The 17,881-nt window shown below is 42.8% G+C and overlaps 1 protein-coding gene across 1 annotated transcript; it reads left to right on the forward strand.

Moving 5' to 3' along the window:
• The first annotated feature begins 270 nt into the window (after positions 1-270).
• On the forward strand, positions 271-14,891 carry YTHDF1 (YTH domain family, member 1). The gene is made up of 4 exons (XM_010131793.1): positions 271-352; positions 1,749-1,828; positions 6,074-7,600; positions 13,411-14,891. Exons 1-4 carry the CDS (start codon positions 316-318, stop codon positions 13,435-13,437), a joined length of 1,671 nt encoding a protein of 556 aa, XP_010130095.1. The 5' UTR covers positions 271-315; the 3' UTR covers positions 13,438-14,891.
• The last annotated feature ends 2,990 nt before the right edge of the window (positions 14,892-17,881 follow it).

Here is a 17,881-nt window from a genome sequence, read left to right on the forward strand (position 1 = left end):
CTGGCCCGGGAAAGGCTTTTCTTCTCCCGGCTTCCTTGGAGCTCAGTCTTTCTCCATACCTTTCTCCGTGGGCATAGCATGTTCCCGCTGGCTGTCGAGAGCCGTGGCCGTTTCTAAGGAAGGCGAGTGCTGAGCAATACGTGAAAGATACTCCTCAACCCCCGTTAAACCTTGACAGGTTGTTAGGCATTTTTATGAGCCTCTTACCTGTCCTCAAAAGCGGTGTGTTTTGCGGTGACATATAAGTGTGTTTCTAAAATTAACTTTTTTTATTTCTCCTCTTTTTTTTTATTTTTCTTTACCGAACCCTGTGTTATGGCTCTCCAGAGACCGAAAGGACAGGATAATAAAGGTGAGGATCGTGCTGAGATCTCATCATTTAAGGTGTTCCTGTAACAGGTGAATTACACAGGTCCCTGTAGGTGAGCAGAAAGGTGCCGCTTTTAGTCCCTTTAGATGACATCTGGAACAAGGGGACTTGTGCTGTGTTTCAAAACTAACATAAACTGTACCTCACAAGCTTGCTTGCATCCCACTTAATGCTCCTGAGTTTAGAATGGAAGGACTTATGTGTTAGCACTGAACGTAATAACGCTCTTCAGTTCCTTGAAATAAAGCAGATTTCTACACAAAGGCGCAAGGATATGTCTACTCAGTATGTATTTTTTTCATACTTTCACATAGCCTCTTCCTGCTTTATGAAATCAGTTGTGTTACTGTGGCTGAAAGAAGCCTATGAACTTAATTATTTACAGAATTTTAAATAAAAAGCAGTTAACTTCTGATGAGATAATAAGCTTTCTGTGATGATTCCCGTGCTTCATATGAAATTAAATATAATAACAAGTCATCTAAGAAAATACCTTGATTATTACTGTGACTGCTAATAAGTGTGTAACTGTTTAGGCTTAGAAAATAACAATATTCAACTCATAAATGCTTCTTAATATGTCTTGACCTGCCTTCAGAATGCAGCTGCTTCTAGTTGCAGAAAGTTTGATGCTGTTTCCTGTGTTTGTAAATACTCTTCTGCCTCTACTCTGCTGGACAAACTTTGCAGAAGTGTTCTGGTAATGCCCACACTCGTTTGCTAAACATCCTATTTGGTGTAGCGTTACTTGCAGTTTATTTTAGATCTTCCCTGAAACAAGTAAATAAAGCAGCTGTCACGTAAGGTGTTTGTCCTTGGTTTTCTTAAAATTTAAATCAAACAAAAATTATTTGAAGTGACACAGTAGTTCTGTTTTCATGTCTCTTGCGGTAATGGGTTGAATACTTTTCACATGTAAAGTTGTGCTTAAGCAGGCCTTTGGGTAAAAAACTGGGGCTTAAGTTTTCCTGAAAATGGCAGGACACCAAGGCACTCAGCAGTCATCATTTCGTAATTAAATGTAACCTTGCCTCATTTTAACTTCAGCAGTGGACAGCACATGCTGCGAGAACTGTAAATTAGTTTCTGAAAGTTCTAATATTATGGACCAGAATAAGAGATGCTGTTTCCCAATATTTTTCACAAAATTCTTGTCAATAATTATAGTATTCTGGTTCAGAGTTCATGTACATGAGCTCTCTATTCACTCTTGACTTAAAAAATTAAATTTTAGTCAATACTATAAACTGTTTTGGGGGAAATGTCATCCCTTGGCTTTCTATGAGTCTTTATGTTGTAAAAATATGGCTGGTAGGGTGGAATTCATTACCAACATGCTAAAGCAGCATTATAATAATTTGAAACCTTTTCCTTCCAGTACAAAATGGTTCATTACATCAGAAGGATACTGTTCACGACAGCGATTTTGAACCTTACCTTTCTGGGCAGTCAAATCAGGTTAGTGTATTTTTATCTGAGGGTTTGTCCTTTGCAAGCTGTTGGCACTTGGTTCACAGGATTGTGTTGAGGGAGCAAAGCCCTTAAATAGAGATGGGAAACGACCAGCATATTGTGTTACTGGGTAATAATACAACTCGCGTTTGTGCTCCCAAAGCTAAGATTAGATTACTCCGTGGATCGCGGTGGCCACAAGTGAAAGTGAAGTTAATGTTCCAGCTAGTGCCTGTTGATTGCTCCTCGAATTGAGGTGAATTGACAGTTTAGTCTCACGGCTCTTCGACAGAGGAGTTGCTGTGGGAGTCTGAGGGTTCTGCTTTGGGGCTCTCCAGCTTGGTAGAACTTTTATAATCCTAGAAGTGAGTGCAGTTGACATTTGATTTCTAGCTTTTGTAGAGTGGTCCCGCTGGCTTTTTACACTTCAGCAAATACTGTTGGTCTTTCATGTCCTCTGAAATACCTTCAGAATTAAAGATGAGTTGTTTTAAGAGTAAAGCACTGCAGCGTAAACTCTCAGTATAACCCAGCTCATTATAATGTACATTAAATCAACATCCATTACTTAAGTACCATTACAGTTGGAAATATCTTGTAATTGAAGTAATTTTTGACTTACATTCAAATCTTTAAAGTGAGCAAAATCTATAGAAACTGGAGATGCAAAAAGTTTCCTGTCACAAATACAAAATACCGCTTCAGAGAGAGACCTACTGGGGTATGTCATTACTTCTTGGCACAAAGGTTAAGTAAGTGTTGTGTTTTGAAAGGCAAATTGTAATTCAGCCTGAAGCTGATAGATGCCACTGTTACTGTTGGTGATATTACTGACCTTGCTTGCAAAAGAAAATTATCTTATGTGACAAAACAAACAAAAAAAGCCTGTAGTTCTGTTCCATTTGTGGAAGCTGTGATTTAATCTTGAACACAAACAGAACGGATTCACCTACTGGGTATCTTCCAGGTGTAGTAAACATTTCTGTTAGGGCAGTGAGGTGATGGAACTGTTACAAGTTTGGTTTGGATCAGAGTGGCTTCAGGAAGGTGCAGGCTTCAGCGCTGCTCAGCTCTGCTTGAGCTTGTTCCCAGTGCTGGATGTGATCCAGACACAGCACTGGGGAAGGCAGGACAAGTGTGGCTGTGACAACAAGGACCGTCTTGGGATCTCTGCACCGGGTGGGTTCTGCCTCCTGGTCTGAGCTTCCCAGTCCTCTGCAGCACAGACCTCGACAGAGTTAAAATGGTTTAATGGGAAACCTTCCCTCTCATCTGGAAGTAACGTGCTGTAGCAGGTAGAGAAGCAGGAAACTTGTGGGAAGAAAGGAATTCTCTTTTCTAATGCAAAATCAGTTTTGAAAGAAGTTGAGGTTTTTATCTCTAGTTTTTTTAAATTCCACTTCATCACATTTGTATGTACTTTTTAATTACTTAAAACCAAGATGTGTTTTTCTAATGTGAAATATACTGAAAGTTACGCTTCTTATAGGAAAAAATTAATTAAGGATTAATTCTAGGAAATTTCTTAGCTGTCAACAAGCCCAGTTTTATTATTAGGTTTAAATGGAAAAATTGCTGTGACTAGAATTGCTATTAGAATTTCCATAAATCTGTGAAGTTTTCTGACATGGAAGTGCAGCTCCATTGACCGCTTTATGCGGCAGTAAGGAATTGGCAAGCTCCAAGAAACAGTTGTGTAGGTCGGCTTATGCTTTTAAGTGGGAAGTGACAGTAGCATTAATTAGGACTGTGAGATTTTGTGCTGAAGACAACCATGATTCTGAACAAAGCCTCATTATCCAGTGATTCAGTCAGATTTATTCAGCCCATTGAAATTACTGTGAAATACAAGTGACTTACAAAAAAAGATTTGAAACTGACTGGATATTTAAGAAAATACTTCAGAAACTAACCCCCCAGCTGACACAATCATAAATTTGACATCGAAGATGAAATGTAGGTTAGTAATATTGTGTTAATTTCATCTTTTAAAAATCCAAAGTACTCTTTAAAATGAATATTGAGCACATTATATAATCCAGTAAAATTGTCTTCCATCTTTCCGTTGGTGACTGCTCCTGAGTAGCGGTGCTGCCTTTTCTTTCTGTAAAGGCTCTGGTATCCAGGTAGCAGTGGTTACGTGAATCACATTTGAGAAGTGATGGCTTTTTGTGGTAAAGCACGCTGAAGAAACTCGTAAGAGCGAAGGGAACGGAGTTGACATAGACAGTGTTCTGCTCAAAGAGAGGCACCCCCGTGGCATGCTGTCAGAACCCAAAGAATGCTTGTAGGTAACGGAGAATTACTGTTAAGCGGCATCCTGTGGGAGAAAGAAGGGTTCCCTTCTCAGTCACCGAATGGCCGGGTTGTACTGTTGGGTTTGGTTTTTTAAATTAAAAATAATAAATACAGAACAGTGCAGAAAGGTCAAGGATAAGTTTGTTGAGAGAAATGTTCTGCTCTTGCAAGGAAAGACTTCTGTCAGGGCTTCTTTTACACACTCTGGCATAAAGCCAGTCAAAATAGATTGAATGTTTTGTAAGGATGTCTGCTGAAACTTCCCTTTCATCATGTTAGATTCCTCCTGGCAACTTTACAGGCTGTGTGACAGGAGACAACAGTCTCGGGAATCGTCCAGAATCCTTTAGCAGAAATATTTGAGGACAGAACACGTCTTTTTTCTAGGCTTATTCTTTTTGGCCTTAAACTCTAAATCTGAAGAATATATGAACATAAGTATCTCCAAAGAATTATTTATGTCTCCCCTTTCATCTACATTTGCTTTTACTTAATGTAGCACTTTTAAGATATAATACACAGCGATCTCAAAGTCTTTCAGAAACATGAAATTTTCATGTGCTAAATATTGATCACTTCATCTTGGGAGTCTCTGAAAATTTAAGGCGTTTTAGAGGATCTTTTCCCAGGAAGGTACCTCTTGTTAGTGGTAGAATTTGTGTGTAAATAAAGGCAGTATGAACAGTGACAGATTATTTTGTTTGAATCGCTAAGGCTGGATTTAGGCTGTTTAAATCTCAAAAGTGGTTGCAGGGCTGTATGCATGCCCTGGGTGCATTTTTTGGTATCATTCTGTATGTGGAAAGTAAGGATACTGAGTTAACTCTGGCTTTGGGATGTGCTGGAAGGAAGTCACGGAAAAATGAGTGGTGTATCAGTTGGGTATTATGCTTCAGCAAGGAAGTTTTTTACCTCATTTTTTGAATGAGCTGAGAAATAATCTGATTTTTGGCAGAATGACCGAAGTTCCAGTGCAGTTTTGCTGATTTTTTGCAGATACATTTTTTTTCAAGTTTGAAATCTTGCAGTTTGAAAGAAATCTTAGTTCCTCTTCTTAAAATAACCTCTCTCTTTGAGTAAGGAAAGGGCAGCTCCTGTTTGCCTCATTAACGGGAGATGTTGACCTTCCTCCCCCTCGCTGATAATTATAGTTAGTCTCACTTTGGAAGGTCTCCAATATATATGCTTCAAGTTTATTTAAAGGGGAGTAAAACCTTTTAGAATATTCTGTGCTTGTTCTTTGCTTTGTTGAATATGAAAAACATACTGAATGCTTCAAAATCAGGTGTCAGCAGAAGATTTAGAGTGGAAGGAAACTTCTCAGCTTGGTCTAAGCAGCAGTTGAAAGGGAGGAAAAGCTGGAATGTCCGAGGGGGATCTGCTGGTTTGTATCCAGTCACTCTCTCTTTTCCCGGAGTGGAAAACATGGTGTGTCTGAAAGGCCTTCATGTGTTTTACCACTTCCAGCATATTTTACTTGTTGGCCCCTTAAAGCAGTTCCATAATGAGGAACTTTGTTATATGTGTGTATTAAAGTAATTTTATCTAAAACTTCTCCCATGTAGTGATTTTGAAATGCTAAATATCCTTAGTTCTGGGAAGACACAAAATATATTGTTACATATTTTGCCTTGAAATATTTTGGGATATTGGAAGATTAAGAAATAATAGAAGAAGCCACTGAATTCCCTTGGTAATGTAACTAAGCTTACATGGTTCCAAGATCTTGAGTACTAACCCCATAGTGAGCTGCTAGTCCTGGGGCATGTTATAAACGCCCAGATACTGCATTTTAGCCCTGAATCTTTCTTGGAGTGTGAACTTAGATCTGAAATTAGAAATTAAATTACCTTGTCTCTGTGTTCATCACCAACTAGAAAAGCACAAGTGCTGTGGCTATTTATAAACGAAGAGTTTTTCCAGTCTGAAGTTACCCTTTTCTTTTCCTTACAGAACAGTAGCTATCCATCAATGACCGATCCCTATCTGTCCAGTTACTATCCACCATCCATTGGGTTCCCCTATTCTCTCAGTGAAGCACCCTGGTCTACAGGAGGAGATCCTCCTATCCCGTATCTCACCACCTATGGACAGCTCAGTAACGGAGATCATCACTTTATGCATGATGCTGTTTTTGGACAGCCTGGGGGTCTGGGTAATAACATCTATCAACACCGGTTTAACTTTTTCCCTGAAAATCCTGCCTTCTCAGCTTGGGGAACAAGCGGATCGCAAGGACAGCAGACTCAAAGTTCAGCGTATGGGAGCAGCTACAGCTACCCACCGAGTTCACTGGGCGGTACCATTGTGGATGGGCAAACAGGATTTCATAACGATACATTAAACAAAGCTCCTGGAATGAACAGTATTGAACAGGGAATGGTTGGACTTAAGATTGGTGGAGATGTTACAACTTCTGCAGTGAAAACAGTAGGTTCTGTTGTCAACAGTGCTGGGATGACAGGTGCCCTCTCTGGTAACGGTGGATCTAATGTAAACTTGCCAGTATCTAAACCAACCTCCTGGGCTGCCATCGCTAGCAAGCCCGCGAAACCACAGCCTAAAATGAAAACAAAAACTGGACCTGTAATCGGAGGGGCGTTGCCTCCTCCACCTATAAAGCATAATATGGACATAGGTACTTGGGACAATAAGGGTCCTGTGGCAAAAGTTCCTGCCCCCCAACAGATACCTTCTCCTCAGGCCATTCCACAGCCACAGCCACAAATGGTTCAGCCTGTTCCAACTCAGCCTCCTCCATTGACTCAGCCGCAGTATCAGACCCCTCAGCAGCCACCCCAAAATCGCTGGGTAGCTCCTCGCAACAGAAATGCAGCTTTTGGCCAAAGCGGAGGAACTGCTAATGACACCAACCCGGCTGGCAGCACCCAGCCTAACCCTGCTCCAAGTGGCGAGTCCCATCCCGTCCTGGAAAAACTGAAAGCTGCTCACAGCTATAACCCTAAAGATTTTGAATGGAACCTTAAAAATGGACGTGTGTTCATAATCAAGAGCTATTCCGAGGATGATATTCATCGTTCCATTAAGTATTCTATATGGTGTAGTACGGAACATGGCAACAAACGCCTGGACAGTGCTTTCCGGTCCATGAACAGCAAGGGCCCAGTCTACTTGCTGTTCAGTGTCAATGGCAGTGGACATTTCTGCGGAGTGGCGGAGATGAAATCACCTGTGGACTATGGCACCAGTGCAGGTGTCTGGTCTCAGGACAAGTGGAAGGGGAAATTTGATGTCAAGTGGATCTTTGTGAAGGATGTGCCCAACAACCAGCTCCGACACATCAGGCTGGAGAACAATGACAACAAACCTGTTACAAACTCCCGTGATACGCAGGAGGTGCCCTTAGAAAAAGCAAAACAAGTGCTTAAAATTATTGCTACTTACAAGCACACGACCTCCATCTTTGATGACTTTTCTCATTATGAAAAGCGCCAAGAAGAGGAGGAGGTGGTGCGGAAGGTAAACTTATTAAAAAATTTATTTTATACACAGATATGGGGAAAATGAAATATGAAGGCTGCTATGGTGGAAAAAATGTAAGTAGGAGTTTGAAATGTTTTTGATACGTCTCAACTTGTTGATTTTTTGTGTGTTTAACAACACGGAGAACAAACTGATGCTTACGTTTCTGTGACAATTTCATAGCTAACGAGTTTCAAAGCAGAAAGCTAAGCAGTAATGGAGGTAAAGGATATTATGTCCAGTTTTTTGGAGTTGGATTTTTTTTTCTTCTTAAAATGGTTAATAAATTAGAAAATAGTTTCTCTTTTGGCATTGGATTCTGCCAGTGACTGCCACTTAAATTCTTTGCTTTAAATACAAGGTGTTTGAACACTGTTTGACTGGAACTGGCCTATCAAGGTGGATACCTGTATTGGCATTTGAAATTTGTACATCACGTTTAAGAGCAAAAAGCCTGATCTTGTTTAGTCGATCTCTCTGGAAAAGAGTTACATAAAATTGCTGGAAGAGCGCTGGAAAGATTGCGCTCCTGCTACTGAAGTTGCATGTATTGTTATTTGGGTAAATAAAGGTTTTCAGTTCCCAGGTCTAATCTGTCTACTAATTCTTGAAAAGAAGTTTTGAGTGAAGGTAATAAGAGAAATCTGGGCGGCAACTGAAAACGTAGTAACAGAAATTTGGGCAGTAACTGGGAAAGTGTAATAAAAACTTCCATACGCTTCCTTGACTCTAAGTCTGCTGCCAGAGACATCTGTCCCTCCCCATCCCATGACCTTGGGTTCCAGCCTTTCTCTGATTACACAGTCCAGAAGTAATGGACTGACAAAGCAATGTTGGGGTGTGTAGTTATTAACTAACGCTTAAAGTTGCTTGACATTGGTAGTGTTTCATAGGCTTTTTTTGTTCAGCGTTTCAAAGGAAGCGTTGGACAGGCTGGCTTAGTGCAGCTCGCACTCACTTCGGAATGTTTCTGAAGCCAAGACTTAATGCCTGTTCATGGAGCTTAAATTGAAGTTGCCATTGTAAAGGTTTTGTTGCCATTGTAAAGGTTTAATTGCCATTTAAAAGTGCAGATAAAATTGCTTTAAACTGGCTTCATTCATCGAGTGTACCCTTAAATTATGAGAGAAAAGGAGATCAGTGTTACAAGAACTTTGTAGCTCGACTTTTCCCAGCTCTGAGATACGATGTGTGTCACGTAGCTCAGCGCAGCAGGGAGGGAGAGCTTCAGATTCAGAGTGTTCCTGGTGTACTCCCTGTGGGGTTCCACATGCTAAAACCTGAAAGCCTTCACTTCAACACTTCATTCCTTCAGTAGGCGACCAGCAATTCAATACTGAATGCAGCCTGTATCTGCAAGAGAGGAGGTCCCTTCTGTACGGGAGAATCTGGAATGAATCAGAAGGCCTGGGAACCTTTGTCCTGTGTTTGCAGGGTATGGGGTGGGCGTGATATGCTGCCAAGTCTGGAGGGAATGATAATGTGCATGTTTAAGGAGTGAGAGTGCTGGTGAAGTGCCAGGAGGTCTAGTCTGCAGCAGTTAATGCGTTGCCCTGAGGAAGATCCTGGTGGCTGTGTACAGAACCCTGAATTTCCTTTGCTCTGTAGTGGTCTGCTTTGGGTTGTTTTAAGACGCACACTGCCCACTTGCAGTTCATTGCTGATACAGTGTTCTTACCCAGGTCACTGCTTTATAATGGGATCTGTTTTTCAAGATAATGCTTTTTTTTCTGCCTCATTTGAAACAGAGGCTCTGGCTTGTATGATGTGTTCAGAAAATAAATTCTGAAGTCTAATTTTTCTTTGATTCCTCCAAGTAGTTTAGAAAATAGGACAATATACAGACAATCAGAGTACACTGGGGAAGGTGATAGTGCGAGAGAGGTAAAGCAGATCAGCAGTGAGGGGATGGAACGTCACAACTGCTTGTCAGGCTGCATTCGGCAAAACTATTGTCTGGAAAGTTAGTCCTTTCCCTTCATTAACTCAGTGAATTCCAGCAGTCCAGCCGATTGCTAAGAGTTTCTCTGCAGGATGTGCACGCACTTAAACTTCTTGTTGGGAAGTTTGCGCTGTGGAAGGTGAAGCCTTCATCCTGTTACACACAGTTAACCTTTCTCTGGCAATTTTTGAAGAATCTTAAGGTACCTTATGGCCCGATCAATGTTTTCAGATGGTCAGTTGTCTATGTGCCATCTTAACCTCTTTTCAGGTTGCTGTTGGTTTTATTCATTATACTCTATTTAGCTGTAAAATGACTTGCTGAAATTCTGTGCTTCTATTTCAGCACTTGTGATTACAAAAGGCCAGAATTCTTAGGAGTCTCCATGCGGACAGCTCAAATGCTGTGATTTCACTTACAAATATTTAGTAGGGAAGAATAACTTCACCTAATCTGTACAAGGCACACCACTAGTACTTCAGCTCTGTTCTTCAGGTGGTTCCAGTTTGTTGCCTTAACTGTGTGCAGAGGAAGCTCTGGGATCTGTGCTCCGAGTTTCACTGGTCAGGAACCCCTGTGTAACACCGAATCATCAAATGAGGTCAGGCAGGTATAAGGCTGGATGAAATCCACCGGAGTGCCAAAGATTCATCTGTGTTACCAGCTTTGCTTAAGGACTGGATCATCTTCCAGAACTGAGGGAAGGGTTTTCATGCTGGGATTTAAGTCCAGCTTTTGATTTGCTGTAGTAATGAACTCTTTAAGCCCAGTCTGGTGACCCAGAACCTGGGAAAGCAGTAATAGCAGGATGGTGGTGTCTGGAATGAAATAGCAAGGAAGCAAGTGGCATGAAATCTCTCCAGACTCTCCTAGCGTTTCTCAGTCAGTGTCCACAAAGAGAGCAACTTCTGGGAGCAAAGCTCATGCTCTTAAAACATAAAAAACTTGCAACAGATGTGAGAGAACTTCTTAAAGAAGACGCAGTCTAATGTGGCATTAATTATTACATTCCCTAGAAACATGCTTGCGTAGTCTTAAGAGAATTGACTTCCAAAGTTAAAAAGCTTATAAATAAAATAAACTTGCAGATTTCCAGTGGTTTTTTTTTGCATCTCGTGGTAGGACAGATGGGTTGATCTCTGTCAGCAGATTGTCTTAACTAGATGGTCATAGTTACTGGACTGGACAGCTGCGCTGTCACCTCTGATCTGTGTCAGGCCACTCGGCTGTTCCCAAGTCTACACCTTGGTGTTGTGCTAGAAGAGCTGAGCTAAAACAATTTCTATTATAAGTGGAATACCAATTGTTTTTCCTGATATCAAGAAAACATTTACGTTTTTGTGTCAAAAGATGAATGCTTTCATCCCCCTGACCTTAAATAAAGTTTTGTGGGATGGTTGACAGCTACCTCAGGCTGAGCGGAAGGGAACAGAAGTTTGACAGGGGTGAGTGTCTCCAGAGTGTAACCTTCTGCAGGTTTTGTGAAAACCTGTGACTACACACGTGAATGTGCTGAAGGAAAAGTATGCCACAGGAGGTCCCCTGTGAGGTATCTGAGAGTTTTCCTGGAGGAGAGAAACCAGGAATGCTCCGGATGGATCTTCAGAACCAAAACCAATAAAGCTTTGTTAGTTGCTCACAAAACTGCTTGTCCTTGCTTGCAGCGGTGCTAAATAGTAAGTAATAAAGGAGGAGAATTTGAGAGACGGAGCTCCTAAAAAGCAACCATGCTCAAGAGCATGAGGACACGTGGCATCAGTTTCCTTCTGCTGGTTTAAATGTTTCAGATGCTTTGTAAAAAGAAGACTCAGAGTAGCCCCTGAGAGAGAAAGCAAGTGGCAAAGCAGGAGAAACTGCTCTACAACGCGCTCAATAGATAGGACTTGTTACTCAGTTACAAAGCCTGAGCTGAGTCCCTGGCTGCCACGAACAGCTTTCTGGGTCTCAGGTAGAAGTTGTGTACTGGCCTGTCTCTGTCTCTGCAGGGCTAGTCCATGGGAATGGAAGGCTTCCAGTTTTAAAGGAAGTGGAATTATGAGGGTCAGTGGATGACTACACAGAAAACTAAATTACTGCTGTAAGGTGACCACGGGGAGAGCAGGCTGATGAGCGTGGTAGGGCAGCAGAGCGGAGCAAAGGGGTTTGTCACCTTAGAAGTGGATGGAACAAGTACCGTTTTGGAAGCCTGAAGATGGGTTTGGTACAATTCACTTTTAGATTCTTTCTAACCACCTTCTGTTGTATTGTCTTTATTGTCAAGCCCTGAGTTCCTCTCCAGAAGAGCGTACAATACCTAATGCGTTCTGATACTCTGCCTCTACAAAATGACTTTTGTTGACAGTTCAGCGTAAGTCAGCAGTTCACAGAGAGGCGGAGTATAGATTTTTAAAAGCAAAATATACCACTTTACATGGTCTGTTCTGTTGAATTGGTAAACCAATTTTCCTATCTTTTGCTTCTGTCCTAAATCATAGATTAAGAATTTATACTAGACTTCGACTTAATAGTTCAATTTTAATAATAAATTTAATTTATCTCTGCTTGGAGGCAGAAATCAATAGATTCCATTTTCAGAAAGCTTGTCTCATGTCATGCTGTGACCAGCTGAAGTAGCAAATACAGTCTCTTACAGTCTCTTTACAGTCTTTGGTATGTGTGCAAATAACAGAAGCAATTCTGAGATGAGTTTTTTACCAAAAGACTCCACAAAACACTCTGAAGATGTCAGTTTCGGAGCTGCCTTGTTTACGCTTAGGCTATTTCACAGTTTTCTTGCTTCAGGTAGGATTTGGTGCCAGGCTGAGGAAGTACAGTTCACGAAGTAGAGTCTTTATGTGCTCGGTCTGGGCTGAGGTGGGGAACAGCACGGCTGAACCCTTTCTGTTCAGCCTGTGGGGGTGCCTTAGCTGGAAGAAAGCACCTACCTAAAGATGCAGCAGCACCTTTTTGCTCAACTCATCTTGCTGTCTGCTGTGTGTTCTGCAACTTACGGGGCTCCAGCTATGGAAAAAGTCCCCCCTTTTTTGTCACTGTGTACTCCCCTTGTCCCTGTGAGCCCGGTGCGAAGGCTCTGCTCTGAACTGGAGCAGGGGCACGACCACTCACTGCTGGAGGGCACAGCTGAGTTCTTGGGTGCAGACCCAGAGCCTGCAGGTATCCGGGAGGTAGCCGTCACCTGTTTGCAGCCTCTGTGGTTAGCAGAGACTTGTGAGAAACTTCAGAGACCCACCGGGCTTCTGGAGCAGGACACGTTCAGAACTCCAGGTTGTTTGGTCCAGCCATACTGGTGTTTAACACACCATGCACGTAGCTTTTCTTCCACCTGGGGCTGTATTTTTTTCCCCCCAACTTGTGTTTCCGGTGTCTCCCAGAATAGTTCAAGTGACAGGAAGAATTAGGGACAGAATTTCTAGAGAGCTCAGGTCCCAGCTTCTGTTGAATGTGACTAAACTCCAGAGTCATTCAGAATTGCACCAGTTCTGTGGAGATCACTGATCTACCTTCTTGCTGCTCGTGAGCTGGTCGTGCTGCTGCAGCAGCAGCTAAAATAATCCCAAAAGCGGAGCATCGCAGTCCCGTTTCTGCCTGGCAGTGGCGGTACTCCACACCTTCCCTACTGCTGGCGGTTTGCCGTGACCATGCAGGAGTTCATGCAGCTCTTCCACCTGAAGCTGCACTTGATATGAAGTTATCAAGTCCTTGTCAGCTACATACAATATGTTTATAAAATGTGCCATCAACACGTTTGTTGTAACAAAGCGTGTTATTACCTGGGCTCGCTTTAGTGCTGTTAAACTACTAAAAACTTTTTGCTTGTTCATTTGACTTAAATCTTTCTTAACTTTGAACTTTTTTCTCTTTGCAGGAACGTCAGAATCGAAACAAACAATAAGAATAATCATATACAGTTTGATATATATACTAGAACTGATGTTAAATTCGACTCCGAGAAACAAAATTTAAGTATTCTGGTGCTGTATCCTGGCATCAGGACAAAGGAAAGCTTTCAGCTCCAATATATCTTCTCGTGCAGGGGAAATTAAGTTGTTGCATCTTTAAGTACATTGTAGTTTATTTTTGCCCAAGTGGATCTGCATTAATTTGTACCTTTTTTCTATGTAAAAATCTGTAGAAATCATTAATAAAGGTGTGTCTGTTTTTATTTTTTTAAGTTGGTAAACAGTTATCTTAACCTGATGTGGGCCTATACATGAGCATACTAAAGGGTCAGTGCTTCCCAAAGACTTGACTTCGGCACAGATTTATGTTCCTAGCCAGATACCGAGGTTACGGAGATACATTACCAATCTTCCTTCACCCTCCTCCCGACCCCTTTTTTCTTCATGGTGGAAGTAAGACATCACGCCTTGATTTTTGTCCTTTATAAAGCTTCTCAGATACTGCACTTCGGAATGTCGGCAGCAGAACGTGGCTCCCTTTGGATAGCTGCTCTGCCTCTTTATTTCTCTGTACAATTACACTTTGCAAATCGCTAATGCGCCATGTTGGGTTTTTCTGTCTAGTAGAAAATTCAAATTGTCAGTGAAATTGTTTCTCTGGAAGGTATTTCCCTTTCACGTTCTGTTAAGCAGCGCTTCAGTGTGCATTCGGTCTACCACATCCTGCCGAGGGGGAGCGAGGTGCTTTCTCTCAGCCATGATTCCGCTTCACGGTTTTCGTAGCTGACTTCAGTAACAATGTGATGCTCTTGACATTGCAGGGGTTTTGGACAATGTGTTTAAACCTGTTTCAGCTTTCAGGTGTTCTTAGTTAACTGCAGATCATTTTTAATCCCGCCCTTCATTACTCCCTCCCACCCCCCCCGTCCTAATGCCATTTAAAGTTTTTATACCAATAATGCTGAGCTTTAACGTAGGAACTAATAGTACGGATAATATGATGGGTTATGCCTCAGATGTTTAAAATTGACAGTGTGTATGTCTAATTTTCTTTTCTGTTGGATGAGTAAAGAAACCTGTTTTAAGAAACTGAATTTGCTGTCATGTTTTTGTGGAGTGAGGGGACCGTCGGAGAACCTGTCACCAACGGGAGTTCCAGTTAAGCATGGAAATGGTGCTCATGTCCGCTGCTCTAGCACACTGAATCTGCACGTGTTTATCGTAGAGGATCTTTTACTATATTAGAAAGCAAGTATCTTCTGAATACTATTTACTCCAGAAGGACCTCCAGTTTAAATAAAGTTTAATCTGTATCATTTAGACTTGTATTTAGAACGTATAACTCTGTCTCTGGACTGTTACTGCCTGTAAGGGGTGATGGACAGCATCAGATTAACTTTTTCCTCTAGGAGAATACAAGCCTTAATAAACAATACATATTTAGCAAGTTTGATGTCATTTTCATTTTTTCCCTGCTTTGAGTTGTCTCCCTGTTTTGCAAACGCCCTTTATGCCGACTCGTGGATTTAGTCGGGTTTGAGAAGGGGGTTGACTGAGGAACTTGGATGTTTGCTGTCGATGCACTGGATGGTCTCAGAGGGTTTCGCAGGACTCAGCAGAGGAGGTTGGAGCTGCTTTGGGCATTAGCAGTGCTCGAAGGAAATCCATGTGCATACAGTGGCTGTCGCTTGTGCTTTCCTTCCTCCTCATATGTTGGAGAAGCTGCAGAAGGGCTTGGCCATGGTCCTGCAGCCTTCAGGAGGCACTAGCGCAGACTGGGGTCATCAGGAGGAGAAAAGAACTTTCTGAGAGCAGTGAAGCTCTGCTTGGTGTCTTCTACAGCAGTTGGCTGTATTTCCCAGCTCTAACTTTACTAATGTGGCTTGATGCCTCTTTCTAACCGAGCTTTTGAAGCAATCCTGGTTTTATAAATCTCTTTCTATCTAATAGAAGCACCTGCTGTTGATTTCAGTTGTTACATCAGGACATTTGTCACTGGGTGATTCCAGAGCCAAAAGGATCTCAGCTCCATCTGGACCCTGAAAAGTTAGTCACACAACTTTTCTTTCTTTCCTTTCGATCCAAGATAGAACTGTAGATTTCAAGTAAATATTTTCTAAAAAAAAAAACCCAACAACCCACACCCTCTAAAGCACCCAACAAAAAAGCCCTGAGGCAGTTGAGAGCTTTAGCTGAACCGGTTTAGCTGTATTGCTAAGAAAAGCAACGATGTGTTCTGACCTGCTGCCTGGCTTTGTGGGTAGCAGAAAAAATTCCTCAGAGCTTCAGCGTGCAGCAATTTCTGCCAGCTCTTGCAGCGCTGGGGCTGGTCGTGCAGCCCTGTGCTGTTAAGTGGGGAGAAAATGCAACGGCGGGTTGAATAATCACTTTCGTTATGAGCGTGTGGAGATAACCGGAGCGGTGGCTGCTGGTCGCTCTGATTTTCAGTCGACTCATTTCAATCAGAGACGTCTCACTTTTTTGTTTTGCTGTTTGAGGAGGAAGGAGGATTCCAGTGGCTGTTGTAGAATGACTTCCTGACATAGGTTTTATGCTTTATTTAATTTTAATCCAACCTGCCTGGGTGCTTTTGGAATTTGTGCTTAAATTCACTCCTTAAATGAGTTGTGTTCAATGTTTTCAGAAGTTGTGTGTGTTTGCCAGTACCACTGCAGGCGGCCACACCAAAAGTTGTGGCACTGAACTCTTGGTCTTTACTGGGACTGTCTGTGGCCATAAAGGAGATTTTAAGTGACTTGAGCTTGTACAGAAAATGATAAAGTTAAATCTCCACTGAGCCATAAGGACAGAAACAGGAGACAAAACTAACTCCATGTTCAAGATCACTGCTCTGCCGTAATGCAGCGTGCTCCTGAATTAAGGTCAAAACAATGGTGATGGAATTACTCCGAGACAGTAGGGAGAGCTCAGTGAAAAGAGCCGTGTCAGTGCACCGGGGAGATGCCGAGCCGTGACAGAACGAGGCTTTGCTGTCCCTCTTCAACACCACGTGAGCGTGTTTGGCCAGGGAAGGTGGAAATTCCAGAAGTCGTGGGCATTCAAGTTGCAGACAAATGTAGCACAAAACTGTCCGAAGAAAAATACCTGTGGTAATGCTGCTGCCTTGTTCACCTGTGGGGGAAAAGCAGTCGAGTTTGTTAAAACAGCAGAAAACCGCAGGAATGAAGCAGAAATACTCTCTAGAGGGGGAAGGTGTGTTTTGGTGTGATGCTCCTGATCCCGGTCTCTGGGTTGCTCTGAATTCGTTATGGTGAACAATTTGTTTCCCTTGCAAAAAACTCTGCCTCCTTCTGACAGCAGCGCCCGGCATCTGCTCGGCTCAGGAGGAAGCTGTTGGCATGGGGGGTGCAGGGGTTTATCTGGAATCGGTGATAGCGGCCGGCGCTGGGGCCAGGCTGTGCTAACCACCTCGGCTGCAGCCCTCCAGAAGGAGCCGCTCTTCTCCAGCCTGTTTTCAGAAGTAAAGGAGTTGAGTCAAAATGTTGAAATGTCTTAACTGGGGCATGACGCGGGAGAGGGAGATGTTGCGTTTTGCACGGTCAGTGGTTCCGCTGGGTGGACGGTTCTGTAGCTGACACCATTCTCGCAGCGCTGCTTCCAGTTCAGCTCCTGGCAGACCTGCTGTCTTGGGTACGAGTGTTCCTGATTTCACCGCTTTCCTGTCTGCAGAAAACTTAGGTTGAAAAAACACCCGTCAAAACTGACCTGCCTGTTGCAACCGCGGCGATCGCTGTGTGTGCGCTGCGATGGGTCTGTGATGCCTTTCATTTCTGAGCAAGAGGATAAGCAGGGCAGGGCTCTAGGAATGACAGGAACAGCCTTTGTTCCCTGGTATGACATGGGATTAATTTCCTTATTTTCTGTAGGATCATGATTTCAGGGCACCTTCGTAATCCCTTGGGCAATCCCACATAAACAAGTGCTGACTCGACTTCTGGGTCATCTTTTTGCTCCCTGTAATGTCCTTGATCTCCCTTTTGTTCGCGTTCCTGAGGTGAGTTACTGACAGCACGAGGAAGACCCTGGGGACCTGCTTCCTTCAACACGCAGGACCTGATAGAACTGCCATCTACACGGTCTTTTACTGTGTAATCGCCGCTCGTTTGGAGGGTGTAGGAGGTTTTGTGCCATCTGCCTGTTTATAAGTTATTCGAGAAATTATTTTTACCTGGGATGTTACCATGACAACAGACAGTTGGTAAAGCCTTCACCAACTGCATTGCTAATGTTGTCCAACTGCTGCTGAATCAGGGGGACCTGGCGTTCTGCTGTGGTTTCGCTAACGAAGACGCTGTGGAAGTGGTGTAAATATGTGTGGGGCCAAATCCGCCTTCTCCAGGTATTTTTAGATTCTTAATGCAGTGCTTTGGGCAGTGATACATAGCACAACCGACCTTCTGGATTCCCTCCCCCCCC

Source organism: Buceros rhinoceros, unplaced genomic scaffold (genome assembly GCF_000710305.1).
Source record: "Buceros rhinoceros silvestris isolate BGI_N320 unplaced genomic scaffold, ASM71030v1 scaffold42622, whole genome shotgun sequence".
Classification (NCBI taxonomy): Eukaryota; Metazoa; Chordata; class Aves; order Bucerotiformes; family Bucerotidae; genus Buceros; species Buceros rhinoceros.

Bases quoted from the DNA above. Each gene is read 5' to 3' on its own strand.
- YTHDF1 (XM_010131793.1), top strand. From the start codon at position 316: ATGGCTCTCCAGAGACCGAAAGGACAGGATAATAAAG. The intron at 1,829-6,073 runs GTTAGTGTATTT...TTTTCCTTACAG, and splicing joins TTTCTGGGCAGTCAAATCAG to AACAGTAGCTATCCATCAAT. The intron at 7,601-13,410 runs GTAAACTTATTA...TTCTCTTTGCAG, and splicing joins AGGAGGAGGTGGTGCGGAAG to GAACGTCAGAATCGAAACAA.